The following is a 23,578-nucleotide window of genomic DNA, read 5'->3' as shown; positions in this document are numbered from 1 at the left end:
CTGCAAGCCAGATGTTACCGAAGTAATGTAAATAATTTTACTGATTGTACACAAAGACCATGACTCCTACATACACACAAACATATACACATGCAATGCTTTGCAAATGACAACATTGTTTTATTTTCTTCTTTTGCCTAACTGTTCATATCTTTGCCCCTAACCTGACCAGAAGTGCAAACATTGCAGACGGCCTCATTAGGACCTCATAAGAGTACAAATATAACCATGTGCACACACACTCGGATGCACACACTTTCTCTGTGAACTGAAGTAACTCTTGCACAGCAGATGCTGTAATTAGTCAGACAGATTTCACACATGTGTTACTGCTTAATGAGAAGCATTATGGGAATATTTGTGTGGATGACAGTGTTGTATGACGACCAAAGGCCGTTCAGGCAGTGGTTTTAGATGCTGGACCTTGCTCGATGTTATTATCATTGCTTCATTGCATGTTCGCTGCTTCCATGGGCTCCCCACACCATAACACAAACTCAGTTAGTAAGTGTGCTGGCCAGGCTTCAGACAGCATTGGTGTGAATTGGCCTGACAGATTCCGTGCCTCCTTTCCATCCACTCATTAGGTACCTCAAGATGAGTGGAGCGGTTTCTCTCCACTGGGAAAGGAGGAAGACATACCCTGTAGGAGGATGAGGAGTGGCAGCTACGTTAAAGCCATGGCTGAAGATGACAGTGGAGACTCTGAGGGGAGTCCCAAACCCTCCCCGAAAGTTCAAGCCCGACGCGCAAGTTACCTGAAAGCCACACAACCATCATTGACTGAAATGACCACACTACAGTAAGCTCTAAATTATGACAAAATTACTTCCTTTAAATACACACTTTTACCCCACTGTTATTTTTACAATTACCTCTGGGGTTTACATGGAAACATAAAGAGTTCACAGTTTGTGCAATGTTTTTGAACAAACTGTGTTGTTTCTTTCCTTAAATGGACCGGGCCACATAAACCAATATACTGTACATGTCAATAAGAAAAAAATTCCTTTCAATTTTTTTAATTTTTTTTAAATGGAAAATTGTTTCATGTTGTTTTAAACAGTAAATTGATAACTGCTCCAAATTATAAATTTATGGATCTTTAAAGACCCACTCCAATGAAAAACTGTGTTTTTGTGTTTTTATCATGTTCTTGTGGCATTTTTCCTATGATGAATGATATGTATAGAAATTTAATCTTAAAATTGCATTTCTAAGTATTTTTTTATTCAAGTTGTGAATTGGGAGGAGACGAAAAAATGCTGTTTTTTCAGCAGAGCAGCAGAGTTCATTAGAAATTAAGTTTTTTTTTAAGGTTTTAAAAATTTCTAATTCTAATTTCTAATGAACTCTGCTGCTCTGCAGAAACTATGTTCTAGAAAACAAAACATTTTTTTGATCTTGGCAAAAAATGGCATAATGATAATAAAAAAGACCACTGGGAACACTTTGATAATAGATCAAAAGATGATCGCAGTGAGAGGAAAAATTAGTCTTTTTTCCTTTTTTTGATTCTTTGTGCAACATTATTATTACAATGAACTGTTTTCAGAAACCTTGAAAGAGATTGGAAAAATTGTTAATCTGACATGGCATTTCACAGTTGATCTGTAAGGAAGGCAATCTTAATCTGTTTTGTTGCTGTTGAGTGGCTGCAGCACTACAGTCATAGTAAAACCAGAAAAATTACAATGTTCATTATAATCCTCTCAGTTGGTTATTTTAATCACATGTGAAATTATGTAGTAAGTAAGAGCAGCTCAGAGTGTTGTCATGTTTCGGTGAGACCAGCATAACTATACCTCTGCTGTCATTTTGTCAGGATTTCAACAGAGCACTCCCCCAAACTACAGATCAGGAGCCATAGTTATTTACGTGCAGTGAGTGAAGTTTCGATCAACAGAAGCCTGGATACTCTGGATCCCAAAAGCCTCCTCGACCCTAAATCCCTGTTATCATCACCCCAATACCGATCACGCAATGAAAGCTACATGAGAGCCATGAGCACCATTAGTCAGGTTTGTTGCCAAAATTTCTGTTTTAAGTAACTGGAAAGCAGATTCTGCAAATAACCTGTTTTGTTTTCCATTTCATTTTAAATGTCTTAGGGCTATGAGGTTGTTTAATTCCTATTTAAAAGTCAATGAAGGTTAGTCATAGTTGAAGTGGTCAAGCACAAGAATCACTCTGGACTGCTTGAATGAGCCACAAACTGAGGATTATAGCTATACTTCTAAAACAAGAATTCCTTTGCTTTAGGGAGTAACAATGGACTCGTGAATGAAACCCAGTAACTTGATGCCCTTCTAGCAATTCTTGTGTTGCACATTTGGTTCACTCGTGTTCCCCACCTTCTTGTTCCTTAAAAGTTCGTCTCTTCTTCCAGATGAGTGAAGTGGAAGTAAATGGACAGATTGAGCAGGTCTGTGAACAGGTTTATAGTGAGATGCAATCTCAGGCTATGGAAGCAGCCATGGACAGCCTGGAGACCATGGACACCCTTCCCATGCCAGGATGCTTTCGAATGCGAAGCCACAGTTATGTCAGGGCAATTGACCAGGGCTGCGCAGGAGAAGAGGAAGGTGAAGGAGGAAGACCACTGCTGCTGCTGCCCTCCTCACCACCTCGTACATCTGCAACCACTGTCAGGACCATACAAAGCAGCACGGGTAAGGAATCTCTTTTAAAGAGAAAACAAATGCCTTGATAAATTGTTTGATCTTACCTTTAGTTTGAAGGTTAACATCTACAAAACAAGGCTGGGATTGAATCTAAGGTGGATTTTAATGGCAAGTAGATTTGATCGTCATTTGCACAGAGAGGGAATTATATTTATGCTCCAGAAGACTAAGTGGGATGACAGAAACCTATCACAATTTTCATCTGTTAAAATAAAGTCCACCTTTTGTTCTTGAATTTGAATCAAACATATAAATGTTACAAATGTTACAGTTCCTTAAATGACCACTCGAGGCTGGTTGCAGAGGGTACTAATTTACAACTGACTTTGATGGTTAAAAAGTCCAATTTTAAAAATATTGATTAATACAATAATTTTACTTTCCTGTTGCACCGATACTTCCTTCTACAGGATGATTTTTATTTTATTTTAGATTTAGAGATAGTACTTGTTTCCTAGTGACGTCTCTGTCTGATTATCTCATATTGTCATTAAAGCAAATCATGAAAAGAAAAAGAAAATCCCACTTATTTATTTATTTGTTTATTTGGTACTTTAACGTCTTAAGACCTGAGGTAATATTTGAGCTAACCCTCTATACATGTAGTCGCAGGGCCCCCAGTTAAGCAGAATTGAAGGGCCTATACAATGCAAAATTGTTTTTTGAGCTTTTAAGTGTATTATAATGTTAATACTTCACAAAAAACAATCCAAAAGCAGTATTTTGATCCATTAACACATTTAAGAGTATTCCTCTAAAAATCTCTGCTCTGAGTGCCAGCCCCTCCCAACCCACGAAAACGAGCGGATTATCACATGGTAACATAGACAAACGGGGCTCTTCCAGGAAGAGTCTGAGCTGCCAGCACCGCCCCCCAGGCTAACACAAACGCCCACTCACTCCACGGAGCTAACGGAGCTATGATCGGCAAAACACTTTCCTTTTACATGCACAGTATGCACATCAATCTTTGCAAACATTTGGATGTTGATTGTTTTCGTAGATGATAAAGGTGCCGAGGCCGGCTGAGGAGCGAAAGGCGGTGCCTCAGAGATTGAGTCGTCTTACTGCAGAGTAGAAAATGAGCCCACAAAATAACTCATATTTAATTAAAAAAATATATTTAGTGGGTCAAAGTTAATATATGATCATATACATGGATATAGTTTACTCTGACAGGCTTAAGAAAAGCATGAAATATAATTATTTTCATGACTTTGTGAATTACAAATCTGTAAATATTTCACAAAAAATGTTTGGTTTCTTTCAAATGATAAGTATGCAATGGCACTGACTGAGTTTGTATTGTGCCACGAGCGAACAGTCCTATTGAACATGAATGATGAAGCCTCAGCCTAAACATCGGGTCTGCCTTTCAACGCCCAAACTATGTCTCAGTATTAAGAGGCAGCGAGTGAGAGACCTTTACATTAAATAAAATAAAAAATGAAATAAAAAAAACACAAAAGTGTGTTGAAATTGTTATCAGTGTTAATTACAATTATGACACAATTATGACTGTTGAAACGCGGTTTCAACATTCTGTGTTGTTGAATAGTCTGACTGCTGTTGGGATGAAGGACCTCCGGTAACGTTCTTTTTTGCACTGGGGGTGCAGTAGTCTCTGCACTGTAAAAAAAACAAGCAGCAAAGCCGTGAAAGATGAAACGCGATATAGCGAGGGATCACTGTACTACACTTTAGAAAAACTGCATTTAAACACTATGATACTGTTTATTAAATAATCAGCATTAAACAGCAAAAAAGTCTGTTTTAACAATTTAGGTTTCTTAAAAAAATATGGGACGAGAAACTTAAATTAAGGTGGAACCAAATAAATCTTTAATAGCTTCCCAGCACTATTCTTTTACTAAAGTGCTCTTTAATCCAATTTTTACAGTTTTGTCCGTGTTTTGGACATATGGTTGCCTCCCAGCTGTTAAATTTCACACTTTTCTTTTTTAATAAGTATCTCCACATGCAGTTATCACTTTGTTTATTGCACTTTGAAACCAAACCAAATTCCCACTCATTTTCAATAATGTTTAGTTATTTTCTTTTTCTTTTTAAAAGAGGATATGCTTGAAACTTCTATTTTTTTTTTGTGTTTTGTCAGAAAGTCAGACACAGCAGAACCCTGCAGAGCATCAACTTCCACGTCTGCTTTTCCAGATCACCAGTCTGAATTTTTGCAAGCTCAGCAGCAGCTTGAAAAAAAAAAAACTTGCATGCTGTTAAGAGAAATTGTAAACGGCATAAAACCACAGTGGTATGCCAAGTTACAGACTGTCGGTTTATAAAAATGAAGACTGTAATAACAATGAATGCTATTTTTTTTTTTTATACAACATGCCACACAGGATGCCATAGGGGACTTGGTTATTTGGTGTTATAAATATCTTCACTTTATTGTGCTCAACTGCAGATGACCTACATTTCATGCATTTTGGGAAATTCTTATTAAGTCAACTGAGAGTGTACATAAGAATATAGACAGAGAAATAGAGGAGCCACACGCGTACAGTAGATGTTGAGCATGACTTCTGCATCACTGAGGATGGAAATGCTTGACAACACTTCAGCACCAACCAAACTAAATTAGGCCCCAAAGCTTATGGAAAAACAGAAACATCTAAGGACAGTATTATTATTCTGTCATATTACTCACTGAACTCTGTTTAGAAGAAACTTGCTCTGGTTCCTCCACATTTAGGTGGCTCGGACATCTGGTTCGGGTGCCTCATGGACGCCTCCCTATGGGAGGTGTTCCGGGCATGTCACACTGGGCGTAGGCCCCTGGAGAAGACCAAGGACATGCTGGAGAGACTATGTCTCTCGGCTGACCTGGAAACGCCTTAGGGTTCCTGCAGAGGAGCTGGAGGAAGTGGCCGGAGACAGGGCAGTCTGGGAAACTTTGCTTAGACTGCTGCTCCTACTACTTGATTCGCGATAAGCAGAATAATAATGAATGAATGGAAATTATTATTAAAGCTAAAAAAGTAGTATCAAACCATCCCTAATTTTAACTGACACCCACTGGTTGCCTGAAAACGCTGTGGTTAACTGGTATTATTGTTAAGGTGAATTGCAGCTGTGAATTGAAACAGTCCTGAAGAGGACCTCTAGAACATCGTAAAAGCTCATCAGATAATTTCAAGCTTTCATGAAATCCTATGGACACAATTAAATTAGTTTGCTGCAAACAGTTGGAGCCCTTGAGATGACAGGTCATAGAAATCGCTTTATTGCCTGAGTCCTATCTGTGCAAAAGCCTTCAGCAGAGGCTGCTCTGTGAAAGATGGGGAAGCAGAGCACACTGAGTCGCTGCTGCACACTGCTGTCAGATGGCTGAGCAGAGCCAAAAATCTTGCACGATTTCCTGAAGTGTTGCCTGAAGTGAAACATTTCTTGAGTCAAGCAAAGCTGGATGATGAACAGTGGATCGTGAACTTGGCTTTTCTCTCTGACTTTAGTGCAGTTTTGAATGAACAAAATTAAAAAGTCCACAGAAAATGAAATGATAAAGACATGATCCGCTCTGTTGATATTTCAAACAAGTCTTTAGCACCTGCACCGGCACTGTTTCGAAGGCATGCATGCAGAGCTTCAGCATAGCTCGGTAAAATGCATTGCATATGAGTTAAGAAGACATGTCACAGACTTTACATTACTAGCGCCAGTTGCCACTTACATGAGTTTCCTATTTGGCACAGATATTGCTGAGGAGAACATTGCCTGTTCAATGGGAACCCCTTTCCTATTGAACCCTTATACGGTGAAAGAAAAGAAAATCACAGAATTAGCAAAAAGATTTAAAAAAAAGGGTATCAGAGCAAGAATGGTTAATGACTGATTAATGACTGTTTATTGCTCAACAGAAGTCTTCAGGGTTTTGACTTCTTGGGGCCAGCGGTTACTTCCTATTTTGAACGTGAGGGAGGAGGGGTCACTCTGTCCAGCTCCAATTTGAAGTCATTGGCATGAACATTACAAAGGCAAATTTTAGATCCACCATGACAGACAACCCCCTGTCTACCTGCCTGAGAATAGCCACCCCTTGATACATACATGCTGATAAGAACAAGCATATAATGTTTTTGTAATGTACCATTTGAAACTGATTACTATTAGGAAGCAGACCTTTCTCCTCGAGGTAGATTTTGTGATGTTGCTGAATGTAAAAGTAGATCTGAATCAATATTACCAAGTTGGCTGCCCAGGGCTGTGTGAACATAGCTTCAGATGTTAGTGTTATTGTTTTGGGCTCTTGTTCCCTTTTCAAACAGCAATTCATCAGCAAAAGATTGGAAAATGCTGAAGTTATGAAATACTCTGTGTCCGATTGCAGGGTCAGACACAAAAGCAGACAATGGGAAAGAATGAAGTACATGCTGTGGATCTCAGTTTAGGACAGTGATCAGCTCACATTAATGTGTAACAGAAAAATAGTTTTCTTTAAAAAAGAAAACAGGTTTTAGGATCTAAATAAACAGAAGCCAAGTAGAGGTTAATGTGAGATTCCTTAGGGCTGAAAGCGTGTGACAAGAAATCTGCATACTGAAGCATTAAATTAGTAAACTCTGGTCCCCTTAAGAAGATGGGTCTCTGTAAACCTGCAGATAAACCCTGGTGGAATTCACCTAATATACTTCTGTCATAAATAAATTTCCATCCAGGTAAAAATTGTGTTAAATTATTCACAAAGTCTCAGGCCCACTTACCCATCTGCTGAACACAGCAGTCCTACATGCAAAATGAAGTTGAAAACCCATGGTGAGTGGAGGAATGGGCCACACCTTGAAACCTGAAAACTTGTGGGCGGCCGTGGTGCAGCGGTTGGGCAGTCGACCCATGATCATAAGACAATCGTAAGATTGCAGGTTCAATTCCTGCCTTGCACACCCTTGTGTCGAAGTGTCCACTGAACCCCCTCTGGTGGTAGGTTGGCACCAGTGTTTGGCAGTGGCGCCACCACCAGTGTGTGACTGGGTGTGTGAACTGTGACTGTAAAGCACTTCTGGTCTTGTAAAGCGCTATATAAGTATACGCCATTTACCAAACCTTGAAAATCCCAAGCCATAAAGTCACAAAGAGCAAGTTGTTAACCAACATGTATTATCATTTTGGTTAATGACAAATAACAAAAATAACGTGTGGTCAATTAGTGCACTTTTTGAGATGAGTTTCCTTGAGAAACAAAGAGAGTTGGAGATTCACTTCCAGGTGGAGAATGACTCTGCAATTATAGCTGTATGTGTGAGGAGGAAGAGATATCCAAAGTTGACAGCTTACTGGTAATTAGCAATTAGAAAGTTGCAACCAGCTTTGACTGGATAAATGATAAGTAATGCTAATTAATAAAACTGGGACAAACTTATTATTTTGAATGTGACAACCAAAAATACCTATAAATCACACGAGTTACCTCTTTAAATAACATTAAAAATGTTCAAGCAGTGACGGGACAGTCAATATTAGCTGATTGTAAGTCTAAAAAGTGTCAACTGTCAAAAACACAGAGTTTTGAGAGCAATTCTCTGGGAGATCCTCCAGCAACTAAGTTAATTTGATATCAGTTCTGCAATATATTCAGCAATAAAAGATATTTCTGAGGGAGGTGGAATATTTCAGATGTAAAGATTGGCATATTCTCGATAAAGAACACAAAAATACTTTGAAGGATACTACAACAGCCCTTTTTCGCCATGTCAAATTATAGCACTTTAAGAAGTTTCAGCACCTATACAGCTGTGATCTGGTCTAACAAATGTAGGCAGTCATGGTTAAAGTGGGATAAAAAATCAGCATGTGAGGTTTTTTTGCAATTTCTCCTGGCTACAAGTAGAAAAGTTAGAAAACTGTGGAAAAAAATAAATAAATAAAAACTGTGTTATTTTAATCAGTAGAACATGTGGATTCTATAGAATCATTCCACAGGTTTGAATGATTCGGTTATTTAGATCTTAGACTACTGCGGCCCAAAGAAAACCTAGTCTGGAATTTAGATATATGTTCAGACTAATCTGACTAAAGGATGTTTTTTGAACAAACGTTAGGCATCTGAAAACTTTTCATCTTCCTTTTTTTTTTTTTTTTTAAAGGTAAAGGTAAACTTTATTGTCCTCAAAGGGGAAATTTGTTCTGGGCCACAGAGCTACCTAACTGTATAACAACATTTACACATTACATACATGGAGTGAGAGTAATAAAAGTACATAAAACAATTATATAATAAATAATTAAAAACCAGAGTATCTAGATTTTTCCCGCAGACCTTACCCTCAGTACACGGCATGCCAAATGGTTTAAGCCGGCCCACCCATGAAGAAAAAAGATTATAAGGATGTTTTAAAAAAATTAAAATAAATAAAGCACGTTTCTAGCCCATTCCTGTGGCGAGGTATGATTTTTTAAAGAAATAACTGAAATGCGTTATTCTGCCACTAGGGGAAGCAAAAGAAAAGTAAAATAGGTGAAACAGCATAAACAGCTAAAAGGTAAATCTAACAGTTCTGCATCTGAGTAGGATCCAATTTACTTCCCCGCGAGCCTCACCACTGTAGTGGAATGATCAGTAGTGACACCCTAGTGACCAAAATGTTATAAAAAAAAAAAAAAATAAGGTTGGAGTCGAGTGCCTAGCTTTCCAGGAAAAATGGAAAGAGTTTTATTTGTTCACTGAGCTGAATGCAATACTTGCATGCTTGGAATGTTTCCAACAGGTCGCAGTGCTCAAAGAATATAACATTAATATAACAACATAACATAACAAAGTGCCGACTCCGAGCAAAGACCATTCTGTATGTGAAGAAATAAATAAATGTCTACATTTATATGCTTGTCAGCATATTCGTGCTACAATCAAATTATTATTATTTTTTTTTTTTATTTTACTGCATCTATTTTTTTCAAATTTTAAAAGAGATATAATTCATAATAAAGGTGCTCATATAAAGAATGGTCCTTGCTCAGAGTTTGCACCTTGTTGACGGTCCCTCGTCAGCCGGCACACTGCATGTCTGCATTGACAACTGGAAGAGAACAATTCTCATTAAAAGGCAGAAAAAACAATCTTATTTCTTTTGAAATGCATTTGTTGTTCACTCTCTGCGTTAATACAAAATGATTGAGATGCTAGCTGTCACATTCGAACATTTATCAGAAGACTTATTGAGAAGAAAGATCGAATTTATGAATATCTTTCAAACTTTACCAAACTGATATTTCTCTTATTTTCACATCAACAATAATAATAATAATAAAAGGTCCTCTGATTTTATTGGATTTTTTTATTTTTGAGGGAGAGTGAGGCTTCAATGTGGGTCACAGAGACACAGAAACATGCGGAAGGAAGCAGCTGCATACAGACGGCTCTCAGATTGTACATATGTTTAGGAAACACACAGCAGAGAGCTTTACTTCTTCTTCTGCACATTTAGTGATGAAACTGTTCTAACTCTGACTCATTTCTTTAGAAAATCTCAGATTGAAGCAACCATCGACACAGGTGAAAAATCTCATTCCTGACCGTTTGCTGTGAAAGATTTTTTACTTTGGGTTTGTTTGTAGTTTGACGCTGGGACTGATTTGACAGTTTTGCCCATTTTTACCTGCAGACAGCCCGTTTCCACCTGTGAGGACAGCTGTGACTGAGGCTCAATGGGGCTTTGTTTTAGAGCTGGGGTGGGCATGTCCGGCCCTTGAGGGCCAGTGTCCCTGCAGGTTTTTGGTGTTTCCTTGCCTTAACACAACCATGACAAACACGACTGTGTCATCAACAGAGTTGTGCAGACCTTGGTGATGTGGGGATGACGATTATTAATCAGATTCAGGTGTGTTGAAACCTGCAGGACACCGGCCCTTGAAGACTGGAATTGCCCACCTCTGTTTTGGAGTTAGGCTTTGGTAACTCTTTAGTCAGAGTAAACTTCAACCTTGATAATATCTTAATTTATTGTTCTTTTTTTTGTGTGAATTGCTCTTAGTCTGGCCCATCCTCTGGCATCAATAGGCCCAGGCAGGGCCAATCAAAGGGGGATTTTCTTGGGCACACAAACCCCTCCACCGCGATAAGGTGGCAATTCAAGGAGGGGGAATTTTTTTTAATTTGTTTTATTGCTTTCTAATTTTACTTTTAAGATACATAATACTTTTGCTATTTTTTTTTATTTCATTTTCTTATTATTCTTAATTCTACGTATTAGAAGACTAGAGTTTGGGGTTTTTTTGGACAGAGGGAGAAACCAGAGCACCTGGAGAAAACCCTGTAATTAAAAAACGCTTTTATTTGCTATTTATTTTAGTTCATTTTATTTATTTATTTATTCTATGGATTAGGGGAATAGAGTTTGGGGGTGATTTTTGGACAGAGGGAGAAACCAGAGCACCTGGAGAAAACCCTGTAATTAAAAAACGCTTTTATTTGCTATTTATTTTAGTTCATTTTATTTATTTATTTATTCTATGGATTAGGGGAATAGAGTTTGGGGGGTGGTTTTTTTGGACAGAGGGAGAAACCAGAGCACCTGGAGAAAACCCTGTAGTTAAAAAACGCTTTTATTTGCTATTTATTTTAGTTCATTTTATTTATTTATTTAGTCTATGGATTAGGGGAATAGAGTTTGGGGGGGTGGTTTTTGGACAGAGGGAGAAACCAGAGCACCTGGAGAAAACCCTGTAATTAAAAAACGCTTTTATTTGCTATTTATTTTAGTTCATTTTATTTATTTATTTAGTCTATGGATTAGGGGAATAGAGTTTGGGGGGTGGTTTTTTGGACAGAGGGAGAAACCAGAGCACCTGGAGAAAACCCTGTTAGATTAAAGGGGGGGGGGGGACACAATTACTTAACCTACAAGAAAAATATAACTGTGCTGTCACTAAAATGATATTTTTTTTATAATCAAACAAAATAAAAACTCAGATAAAAAGTAAAACCAAACCGAAGTAGTTAAAGAAAACCTAGCTAAGACATAAAAGGGGTGTTGTGAAAAGTTACCTTTAAAACAATAAAATAAAAAATAGACAAGAAGATACACATTTACAAGATAGACATTTAGAATAGAAAAAGAGAAAAAGCCACACTAGTCTTTACCCACACAATAATAATGAAATGTTTAACTCTTTAACACTGGAGCTTTTCCTACAGTTTGCCCGTTCTTGGACGGTCATAACTCCATCTAAGGTGTTAAAGAGTTAAAGCCTAAATGTGTGTGGGTGTTCGGGGGGGGGCTTGGCATGTGTGAGGGTTGTGTGTGTGTGTGGGGGGGTGCTTAGTGTGTGTGAGGGTTGTGGGGGGTGCTTGGTGTGTGTGAGGTAAATGGCGTATACTTATAAAGCGCTTTTCCACCTTCTTCAAAGGCCCAAAGCGCTTTACAGTCACAGACCCATTTACACACACACATTCACCCAATCACACACACACATTCAAACACTCACACACACATTTACACTGGTGGCGGTGCCACTGCCGAACACTGGCGCCCACCTTCCACCAGAGGCAAGGTGGGGTTCAGTGTCTTGCCCAAGGACCCTTTGACACAAGTGGGGGGGGGGGGGTGCAGGTAGAAGGCTCTCTCTCCAGACCTGTGGTCGGGGGTCCACTTAGTCTTTCTTTCTAGACCTTCTAAACAGGTTCAGGAACCTCCGACCAACACTTTTCTTTGTGGTCTTCTCTGTCAGCTCATCCACCTGCTGCTGTAGTTGATGAATTTGGACCTGGAAATCCTCTTGAGTTTTTCTGATGATGGTCTTTTTCTTCTTGACTACTTTCTTTAGGTGAACGATTTGTTGTGAAAGGATGGACTTTTCTTCTTCCAGCTGTTGTCTTTCTTGTTGCAGCTGCTGCTGGCCTTGCTGTTCTTTCTGGACCAAAGCAGCTCTTAATTTGGTGGACTCTTCTACCTCCAGGTCAAAGCTGAGTTTGGCTTGATTTGTTTTGACCCTCTCTTGTTTAAGCTCTTCTTCCATCTGGTGTAATTTCAAGCCGAGGTCCAAATTCTTCTTGTCATGGGCCTTTTTTACCATCTCAAGCTGTTGGTCTTTTTGCTCCAGCTTTTCCTTCAAGATGACCTTAGAATTGCTTATGACCACATCTTTATCATTGATGGTTTCTTTTAATTTTCCTATGGCCTTCTTGTTATTGGAGAGCAATTCCGAAATTTTCGTTTCAGTTTGGTAACATGCTGCCTTATGCTCCTCACAATTTCCTTCTAATTCAGCTATTTTTTCCAGCATGGAGTCTTTTTCCCTGTTCCATGCTTCTCTTTCTTCATCCATCTGATCTTGTTCTGTCTCTAACATCATAGCATAGTGATACTGAAGATCCCCTCTCTCCTTTTCAAAATTTGTGGTAAGCTCCAAATATTCCTGCTGTTGCTTCCTTTTTAGGCCCTCAATCTGATTTTGTAGCAAAAAGTTCTTTTCGGTTGCAGCCTTATTCTCCTCATGAGCTTTTCTTAATTCAGCCATTTTTTGCTTGAGGGAGTTGTTTTCTTCAATTTCTTTAGCCAGCTCATTTTGTGCTTCTGTTAATGTCAGCTGATGGTAATTTAGAATACACTCTTTCTCCATTTCCAATGTGCTGGTGATGTCCAACTGTTCATGCTCATGCTGCACTTTTAGGTCGGACATCTGACGGAGTAGTTTGACGATCTTTTTCTTGGAGACTCTTTTAGACTCCGTCACCTTGGTGTCCTTGTCCTCCTGAGCTTTCTTTAGCTGAGCGATTTCTTGTAAGACAGAGGACTTTTCTTCCTGCCATTTCTGTCTTTCTTGGCTCATTTGTTCTTCAAGGTGATCAGCTTTCCGAGCAGCTTCCCGCAGCAAATAATCTTTCTTCCGTTGCTCCATTTTCAGGTCGTCAATCTGACCTAGGAGTTTTACGATCCTTGTCCTGGAGGCCTTTTCAAATTTGCTCATGATGGTCTCTTTTTCTGTGATGGTTTCTTTTAACTGTTCCATGCCCTTCTCAGTATTGGAGAGCGATTCCAAAAAGTTATTTTCTGTTGCAGCCTTATACTCCTCATGAGCTTTTCTTAATTCAGCCATTTCTTGCTTGAGGGAGGTGTTTTCTTCTCTTTCTTTAGCCAGCTGATTTTGTCTTTCTGATAATGCCAGCTGATGGTCATTTAGAAGACGCTCTTTCTCCATTTCAAATTTGCTGGTGAGGTTCAAATGTTCCTGCTCATGCTGCATTTTTTGGTCGTGCATCTGACGGAGTACTTGGACATACTTTTTCTTGGAGACTCTTTTAGACTCAGTCACCTCGTCCTTCGGCGCTATCATTGGCTGAGTGATTTCTTGTAAGACAGAGGACTTTTCTTCCTGCAATTGCTTCATTTCTTCTGACAGGTGGCTCAAAGAGGTTTCAGCTTTTGCTAAAAGTTCTGTCTTGTGGCTCATCTGTTCTTCAAAGTGATCAGCTTTGAGAGCAGCATCGGCCAGCTTCTGGTCTTTCTGCTGGAGAAGCTCCTTCAGACGCTCTACTTCACTTTTTAGAGCAGTGTTCTCTACTTGAAGTGCTTCTGCTTTCTCCACTGAGGTCGACTCAGAGGTTGAAGTTGACACATCCAAAGCAGTTGCACTTTGTTTTCCCTTTCCCAAAGGTTTGATTTCCTCAGGCTGAGTGGATTTAGGGACAGACACCGGCTTCACAGGAAAGAATGCAGCTGGGCGAAAGGAGACGATTGGAGCCAAACTTAAGGGTTTTAGCCCTAAGGTTTGGTTTTGCGGGCAGGTTTTAGGCTTGGGGTTTTCCCAATCCTGCTGCCTTTTTTGTTCAGGAGTTTCTGGCATCTCCGGAAATTCTTCATCCTCATTTTTAGAAAGGGGAGAATAATCATAGTGAGGAGTTTCTGGAGTCTCAGGAAATTCCTCTTCATCATCAGAGGGGAGAGGGTAATCATAGTCTTCCTCAATGTCATCCCAGTCCATGAAAGTGTCTCGTTCTTTAGGATGGGTAGAATAAAACCCAAAATGAAAAGTGGACTCGTTCTCCACAACAGAATCCAAATAGCTGAGTTGTAAATTCTTTTGGTTTTTTCGGACAGGACGGCGTCTTGATGGTTCCATGGTACGATTTATTGAAGTATTTAATGACAGTTTGACAGCAAAAATTCTTTGTAACTGAAAGAAGATTTTAAACTTGGTACTTGGCTCTTCGCAATAGACGAACCTTTTGTGAATGTGGATGAGAATGTGCAGTTTTTGGTCCTATAAACAAACTTTTAACAATACATCATGACAGATGATGTTACATCATATGACATCACTTGACATCAAATGTTTTAATTTGCAGTCATATGACATCATATGACATCATATGTTCTGATTTGATGTCTCAGTTACATCATTGGTGGTGTGATGCATAGTGATGCAATCAGCTTCGGTATGGGGGGGGGGTATTTTTTCTGGGGGGGGGGGGGGGGGGGCATTACTTACTGTTTTTACCTATAATCTATTTTTAGGGTAAAGAAGCACACACTGACACACACAAAAACGCACCAGCACCAGCCTTTTGTCATGGTGTTGGCTTGATGGAAGTTCAGGTTAATTTGATAGCTTAGGTATTCTGCATTACTGAGCTTGGTGCCTCTCATCTTTTTCTTGACAATAGTCCATAGATTTGTTTTATAGGGTTCAGGTCTGCTGAGTTCAATTGACAGTCAAGCACGGTGACTCAATGGTCTTTGAGGGAGTTTTTGGTGCCTTTGACACTATGTGCAGGTGCCAAAACGCTCTGCTGGAAAGTAAAATAAGTATCTCCATACGGATTGTGAAAAGACTTCAGAAAACACAGTGGGTGTTTTCAGTCTCAAATCATCACTGAATATGGACATTTCTCTCTGGACTCAAACTAAAGGATTCTGTTATTCTCCCCTCTTCTTCCTGACTTTGAGACCTTGATTTCCAAGTGAAGTGTCAAATTTCCTGTCATCTGAAAACTTTGGACCATCAAGCAACCGTCCACTTCTTTTTGCAGCTCCCCCACATTTTTGAATGGATCAAGCTCAACAGATCTCTTTGGTCCTGTTGCTGATGCACATCTTCATACCATACTTTTCCCTTCCACTCAATGTTCAGCGTGTTTGACTTTTTTAGAGGTTGTCCCTAGTGTGAAGGGTAGCTGTTAGGTCAGCAGACTTACTTGTAACTGCATAGCCACTGACACAAACTGAAAACCCTTTTAAAAGCTCTGAAAGCATTTAAAGGTGAAATAATTAATTAAATTCACAAGTTTCCAAAATATTGACCTTTTAAAATGTTTTTACATTTTTACTTTTTTTTTAAATGCTCCCTTGTTCAGTTTGGGGGAAAGGTGGTGTACAACAAATACATCTGATTAATTTGTTTGTGCCTTTCCAATGCATCTGAAAACAATTAGAAAAAAAAGACTTTCACTTAAAACTTGTGACACTTTGAGTAAAAGCTTACATGTTGATATTTATAATTTATAACATTTTTTAATGAATACCACCTCCTTTACTGTAATAAATTATTTTGTTTTTTGTTAAAGTCTTTACCTTTTAGGTAAACAAATTATGAGTGTTTAACACTGTCAGTGTCCTCCTGAAAGGAAATAATCCACATACACATATACTGTCATCCCTTCTTTTTTCTTTTTCTCTGTAGTTTCATCTTGCATTACCACCTATAAGAAAACTCCTCCACCAGTACCACCACGAACCTCCACCTGCTCTACAGCCTCCAAACCATACATCTCCATTACTGCACAGAGCAGCACAGAATCTGCCCAGGTACTGCATTTTCTCCCTGCAATTCATTTTGCAATGTGTAACTTGTTTGCCACGTTGGTCATATAACTGTACACTGATGTGTTGACTACATTACAGAGGAAACATTCTGTATAACCTTAATATAAAAGATAAATGCCAAAATGATTCCCCCCAAAAAACTGACTGCACTCAAACTGTCCTCTACACAATATGTGTTTTTGTATCGTGTAGCTCAGTTTCCATATTTTACTTTTTTCATCAACAGACATTGGTGGCTATGATGTTGACAATGAGCTATTTGATGAATTTACACGCAACATATGCTTGCCTAAAGTTTCGCTTAAGGAAATATTTAGTTTTTTTTCTTGGAAATGTCAAACATGCTCAAAAATTACACGTGCAAATGAAATTAGTCTATATTCTATCTAAAATGCAAAAATGATTACAGATTGTGCTCAATGCAGACAAAAAACGCTGTGTCCTCAATCTATTAATTAAAGCACTAATTAGATAGGTTTCATATATTTAAATATTTAGTCAGTGTGTTATGTAAGGGATAATGGCTTACGAAGTGTGCATTATCAGAAATTAAAGCACGCCACGGAAGCCTGAACCGTCTGACGTTCACTCAGTGTTTAGTACTATATTCTTATCTGTTCGGTTTAGATCCCTTTTTTTCACAAAAAGCCGAGTATTTGTTACGCTGTGTGTTGTCATGGTAATGCCGTTCAGCCGGCTGAGCTGGCATGGACCTCAGCTGCAGCAACAAAGGAAAGCAATATATTTTCTGATCGTCACGATGAGTTAAATAAAGAATCCGGCGGAGTGATACAGAACATTTAAGCAACATGACCGGATCTTCATTTTTAGGTGTGCATTATCACTGTGGATTATCACTTTTTAATCCACAACCAGCAGCCAATCAGAATCGAGTATTCACCCGGGCCATGATAAAAATCAAACTATGATGTGCACATTTTTTAGGTTGTGGTCTAATAAAACAATAAAACAGACCAAAACAGACAGTTTGGACAAAATGTATACCAAAACTGAAATACTGGTGCAGAAAAGTACCAGACACTACACCCATTTTGCATGCTTTTAAAGCCAAATTGGTTGCAGAGGAAGTCCCCATTCTGAGGAGGATTTCCTAAAGATTGAGAACACCAAAGACATTGTGTAAACTATTTAGATTTCGTGTTTAATTTTTTTTTTCAATAAAAAAATTGTGTATTGAGTATTTAATTTACCATTTAAGCCCATACACAATGAATGATTATCTGATAGGACGACATTAAAAGAAACACTTGCAGTTCCCTAACAATATGAACATGTGATTATGTAACTAAGGATTTTTTTTTTACTTCGGACTAATATTTTTGAGATTTAATGAAGAAATAAAACAGTGAAACATGTTTTTGTTGACAATCTAACTTGTGACTTAAAGGCTGTTTATAATTTGGACAGTTTTTTTTTTCTTTTCAAATGAGCTACACACAACTGTGCTGTTGGCATAATGCTACATTTTTTAGAGCTGTTTGTTTGAACTGTAATTTGCCTTTTTCTTCATGATCATAGGTATAGCCTCCTATTCATTTATTTTTGTGTGCAACACTTCTAATGTTTTTTTTGGCAACATAAAATCCCTTTTTCTCTATTGTGAAGAAGAATTCTCATTTCTAAACTTTTTAAATATTATTTTATACAAATTTGCCCAATTGTCATTCAATTTGCTAATCTAGTTATCCTTTGAAATATTTTCAATTTCTTCTTAAACGTACTAGGATGCATACATGGAAGAGGAAGGACCCAGAGGTGACATGACCATCCAATCAGGGTTGAGTAACTCCACAGAAAGTATCGACAGCATGAAGGCCTTGACAGCTGCCATAGAAGCTGCCAATGCTCAGGTTTGTGCCATCATCTTATTGTATAAATTAACATTTGGGCTTTTTATACAGTTATCCTGTAATGATTTATTTTGTTTGTTTGTTTTTAAAGTATTAAAGTGATACAAGTATTTATATTTTAACAGATATACCACCTGAACACTGTTGCTTCATTCTTACAATAAAAAGGAAATATATTATTATATTATTCTGCAGAAATATACGTAGAATATACATTGAATATACATAGAACTTGTTGGCTGTCATGTTCAAATCAGCTCAATTGAGTTCAGGTTTGGAAGACTGTGTTGACGACTCCATGTTTTAAGGTCAGCATCTTGTTTTTTTTTTTTTTGTCTTTATGTCATCTGGTGTTTAAATTGATTTCTTGTTGGAGGATGACACAGCAGTATGATACAGTAGTTGTCTTTTCAGGAGGCCTGGAAGCAATAAAACATACCATCACACTTTCTCCTCCATGTTTGACTATTTATGTCACACTGTGGACAAATAAAGACCGATAAATCTTTAATTTTTTAAGTTGGCTAATGTCCAACTAAAAAAACACTCAAAAGTCATTCTTTTTTTTTGTCCATGTTTGATTTTGTATAATTCTAAATGAAATACAGTACAGACCAAAAGTTTGGACACACCTTCTCATTCAAAGAGTTTTCTTTATTTTCATGAGTATGAATATTGTAATTCACACTGAAGGCATCAAAACTGTTAATTAACACATGTGGAATTATATACATAACAAAATAGAGTGAAACAACTGTAAATACGTCATATTCTAGGTTCTTCAAAGTAGACACCTTTTGCTTTGATTGATGCCAAGAGTGTGCAAAGCAGTAATCAAAGCAAAAGGTGGCTACTTTGAAGAACCTACATTATGACATATTTTCAGTTGCTTCACACTTTTTTGTTATGTATATAATTCCTCATGTGTTAATTCACAGTTTTGATGCCTTCAGTGGGACTCTACAATTTTCATTGTCATGAAAATAAAGAAAACTCTTTGAATGAAAAGGTGTGTCCAAACTTTTGGTCTGTACTGTATATATTTTTTTAAAACTGTTTCATACACTGACTAACTTCACTTGGCAACAAGTTAGACATGGAAGAGAGGCGCAGAATGTGTCAGAAGACACTGTCTTTTTTAATATCTGAAAACAATAGATGCAGATTTTCTACAAGTCAATTTTCTTAACCCATTGTATCCGTTTTGGGATCATGAGGCTGCCAGACCTAAGGACTGTTGGGTGAAGGGAAGGTTGCCAGTCTGTTGCAGAGCAACTCACACACCCACCCCTGCAGACAATGCGGTGCAATCAATTTATCAACCTATGAAGCATATTTTTGGACTGTGGGAGGAAGCCGCAGTGCTCGGAGAGGACCCACACATGCATGAGGAGAACATGTAAACTCCACACAGAACAGTTCCAGCTTGGATTTGAACCAGGCTCTTCTCACGGTGAGATAAAAGCACTAACCACCGTGCAGCACCTCTATGAGTCTATGGAAGCCAACTATATGGGGGGGCTATTCCAAATTGAGGCCTCTCAACAGTTAAAAAGGATCCTCAGAAAGACAGGCCCTCTAGTTATTTCTGAGCTTCACCTTGGAAATGGTGATGGACAAAAGTATAAGTTTTAATCTGTCACTGGCAACAGCAGTCCCTCCTCTTCTTTTGCTCTTCTGCTGTACTGCAGAGAGGTATTTTTCTGTAGCTTACGGTTCCTATGGACTATATTCAGGGATTCTAAGCCAAACGATTGTAACCATAGTAAATGTACCACTTGCGAATCAGGGACAGAGTGACGGGAGGTCCCATTGACGTTATGACCCTAGAAAACCATGTGCAGCACACAGTTGATGACCAGATGGTGTTGATTCTCAGCACAGACAACTGATAGTACTTACTGTACATAGTCCAAAGGTTGGAAAATCTCTCTGATGAGCCTAAGTGGTGTGTTTTTCTCTGTTTTTTTTTAACTAGTGCGAATCTTAAAAGTTATGTGTGTGGCATCTGAAGTTATCTTCTGTCGTTGCATCAGAATAAATCCTTACACTGCTGCTCAAGTATGTTTCTAGATATTTCTTTCTGAATGTTTGTCCTATTTTTATCTGCACAGGTCCATGGACCAGCCAGTCAACACGTCAATAACAGCACTATGACAGTCAGTGTACCGAACTCCTCCGCCTTGAGCAGGGGGTACTCAATTGAAGACCACCGGGATGAATACAGGAAAGAAGCACTGAGGAAGGGCAAATGTCTCTCCATAGGAATCCAGGTTAATACCAGACTCCAAAAATATGGAAGCATCTGATACGTCATGTGAAGTATACTTTTCACATGTTCTTTTCATCCTTAACAAATAAAAACTGTTAAAGTGTGCAATATCTGTGAAAAGTCACTGTGAAATGATACTAAAAGAACAAGAACTGTTTGATTGCTAAGGTTTTAATATTCTGTTGAACGTGTAGGTGGATGGTCCAGAGGACTTTCCAGATCCCGAAGATCCATCCAAGTTCACCTCTGTGGGAGTGCAAGTGGAGGATGACAGAGGGTAAATCTTTTTGTTTATTGACTTCAGCAGATAGACTTTAATTTATTAAAAACCATAACAAACTTTAAGAGGCAAAACATGTCCATTTTAATATCTTTCATCATTTTTTATTTCTTCTACTCTCTAGCATGTTTGAGCAATTTTCAAGTGACTGTGAGTTTAGATGTTGACTTTTGCAGATAAAAGAATCAACTGTAATCCATTGAACTTTTTCAAAAAAAGAAAAATATTGTAATTGTTTTTTTAAATCTAAATTTGTCCCATTCGTTTCCCTTGTTTGTTTAATGAAGCATTAGTACCCATTTGCAGTGGGTATCTGGGGTCTTAAAATCAAGAGTTGATGTAAAATACAGATTGAGGATGATTTTAACTCATGGTTTTCCCATCTATCTTGATTAGATACAGAAAGTTCCAGCGCTCCAACAGTGTGACGACAGCTGTACAGGTAAGCTCCAACAAATCACATTCCTTTTTCATGGTCTCAGTTTTAAAATGTTGGAACAATAAGACTGACTTTACTAATTTGACATGGAATTAGCAACTTGATGTCCAGGTTACACACTTTGTCCACCGTTTTGTTTTTCCAAACTGCCTTTGCAGCAATGAGCCTCAAGGACATGATTAAAAACCTTCTTCAACACATGATGACAGTGAATAGTATAGATGCTCCTAACTAGCATTTCTAAGATGAGGATCACGAGACGCCCCGGAGTGCTCAGTTTTATCACCAACTATTATTTAACTGGCATAGTTTCATTAAATTGTATGTCATTTCTGCACTTAGAAATTTAACCTCTCTGGGCAAATGTGATATTAAAAACAGGCTCAAAGGCTTAATGGCCTTCTGGTTAATTTGGCAAAACATATTTGTGCTTTAATTAATAAAAATGCTCTAGTTAAATTGATTAATGACTACAGGTTATTTTCTTATGGAAGCATTTGTGTAACATAATTAAAAATAAAAGTCAAAACCAGAAATGCTTTTTCATTTTCAAAATGAAGCTGCATTTTTTTGACTCAAAATTAAAATGAAAAAGCAATCCGCCAAAATGCTTTTTCATTTTCTTCTTCAACACTGCTGATTCCGTCACTTAATTAAAATGATAATGAAAATGGTATTTAACATTTCATTTTCAAAAAGTTCTCTGGTAAATGTGAGGCAAAATTCATTTAGAAGGCGGACTGCAGCATGTCTTGTGCAAATTTTACCTGTGCATTTTGAAGTTGAGCATGGTGTTGCCTTGGGAAAAAAGCTATTTTGGAGTCTGTTTTAGTTCTGATGAATCTGTATCATATTGCACTTTATGTCTGTCAAAATTCAAATTGAAATGCCAACTGTCAGACTCTCATCAGATCAGGGCTTACCACCCCCCTTAATCAGCTAAATCCCACTTCCACTGGCTTCGGTCGGCCCTTTTAAAATAAAAGACTCACTAGACCAATTGAATTATTTTGCCTCAGAGGTTAGAGAAGAGAATGCACTGCTAATGAATTAGCGTCTGTGTTTATGACTACAATTGCAACTTTTTCATTATGACAAACCTTTTCAAGTTTGTTTTTCTTTGTTGCATGGTGAGGAAAGCAAAGTGGTTATAGAATTTCATTAAGGAGAGATCTTAGGAATGCAAACAATAAAGACTTATTTGTGATACAAAAATGTGCATTAAATAATCCAAAGTCTTTTGGCAGTTAGGCTGTGGGAAGATGAATGTCTGATGGTGGTTGAAGCCAGTCTATGACAAAGCATTGGTCCAGGTGGAGAATGGAGGGCCGGTAAAAGCGTCTGAAATTTAGAGAGATAAACGTCCATAAATTTAAAAGGAAAAATATTATTGATTTTCAGAGAAAAAATGTGTGTAGTTTAGCCTTGTGTTTATTTATTTATTTTTTATTTATTTATTTTTTTTACTTATTCTGTCCAACAACCACTGAGCAAACAGATTAGAGCTGATGGCCTTTTGTGTTGGACAGGTTTTACTATCACATAAAGAGGTTATATATCTTCGGAAAACCACAGTGTAAATTTGTATAAACTCCCTTTTGTTTGTTATTTTTTTATTTTTTTTATTTATTTGTTACATATAGTGTGTGTGGGGAGGGAGAGGGGAAGAATATGGGGGGGTTGGGTTGGAAGAGAATAAAAGGAAGAAAGGTGGGGAAAGTGGGGAAACAAGCGCTGATTTGAATGAGTTAATATTTTAAGCTGTGTAACAATTATACCAGATCTGCTGAGACGACAAATATTACATCCAAAGGTGTTCAGAGTGAAGGCTTATTTGATGAGGCGCGTAGCATGAGTGAGGCAAGAATTCAACTTCTCCAGAAGTGAGGTAGATCTTCCTTATTGAAATTATGGCAAAGCGTCATTTATCACCTTTAGGTTGCTTTTATTCTTTCGTTTTCAGAGTTTTCACGTTAAAGTGAATTGCAACAAAGCTCATTTGCAAAGGAAAGGAGACCCACTTTCTCGAGTAAGCCATGAACCCCCACATCTTTCCTGGTGGTCATAGGTTGGCCCCACTGTTCGGCAGCAGAACCGCCATCAGTGTGTGAATGTATGTGTATATGGGTGAATGGGGTTGTGACTGTAAAGTACTTTGAACCTAGATAGTAAAGTTCTATATAAGTTTATGCCATCTATCATTTACCATGATTAGCTTGTTTGGTCTGCACCAGATAAACTTTCATATTTGCCAAAC

The 23,578-nt window shown here is 38.1% G+C and overlaps 1 protein-coding gene across 3 annotated transcripts in view; it reads left to right on the top strand.

Annotated features, from left to right (window-relative positions):
• The window catches only part of LOC101160590 (disks large-associated protein 1-like), a 91,504-nt gene that overhangs the window by 51,140 nt on the left and 16,786 nt on the right, over positions 1-23,578 (top strand). For all 3 annotated transcript variants that reach the window (XM_011486379.2, XM_011486380.2, XM_020710847.2), the window contains exons 3-10: positions 588-802; positions 1,826-2,021; positions 2,390-2,672; positions 16,317-16,441; positions 18,205-18,330; positions 20,445-20,603; positions 20,797-20,879; positions 21,279-21,324. In XM_011486379.2, coding sequence (XP_011484681.2) covers positions 588-802; positions 1,826-2,021; positions 2,390-2,672; positions 16,317-16,441; positions 18,205-18,330; positions 20,445-20,603; positions 20,797-20,879; positions 21,279-21,324 — 1,233 coding nt within the window. The remainder of the gene's footprint in view (positions 1-587; positions 803-1,825; positions 2,022-2,389; positions 2,673-16,316; positions 16,442-18,204; positions 18,331-20,444; positions 20,604-20,796; positions 20,880-21,278; positions 21,325-23,578) is intronic.

Source organism: Oryzias latipes, chromosome 17 (genome assembly GCF_002234675.1).
Source record: "Oryzias latipes chromosome 17, ASM223467v1".
Lineage (NCBI taxonomy): Eukaryota > Metazoa > Chordata > Actinopteri > Beloniformes > Adrianichthyidae > Oryzias > Oryzias latipes.
The sequence above is the reverse complement of the archived record's forward strand: the minus strand, read 5'-3'. Positions and strand labels throughout refer to the sequence as shown.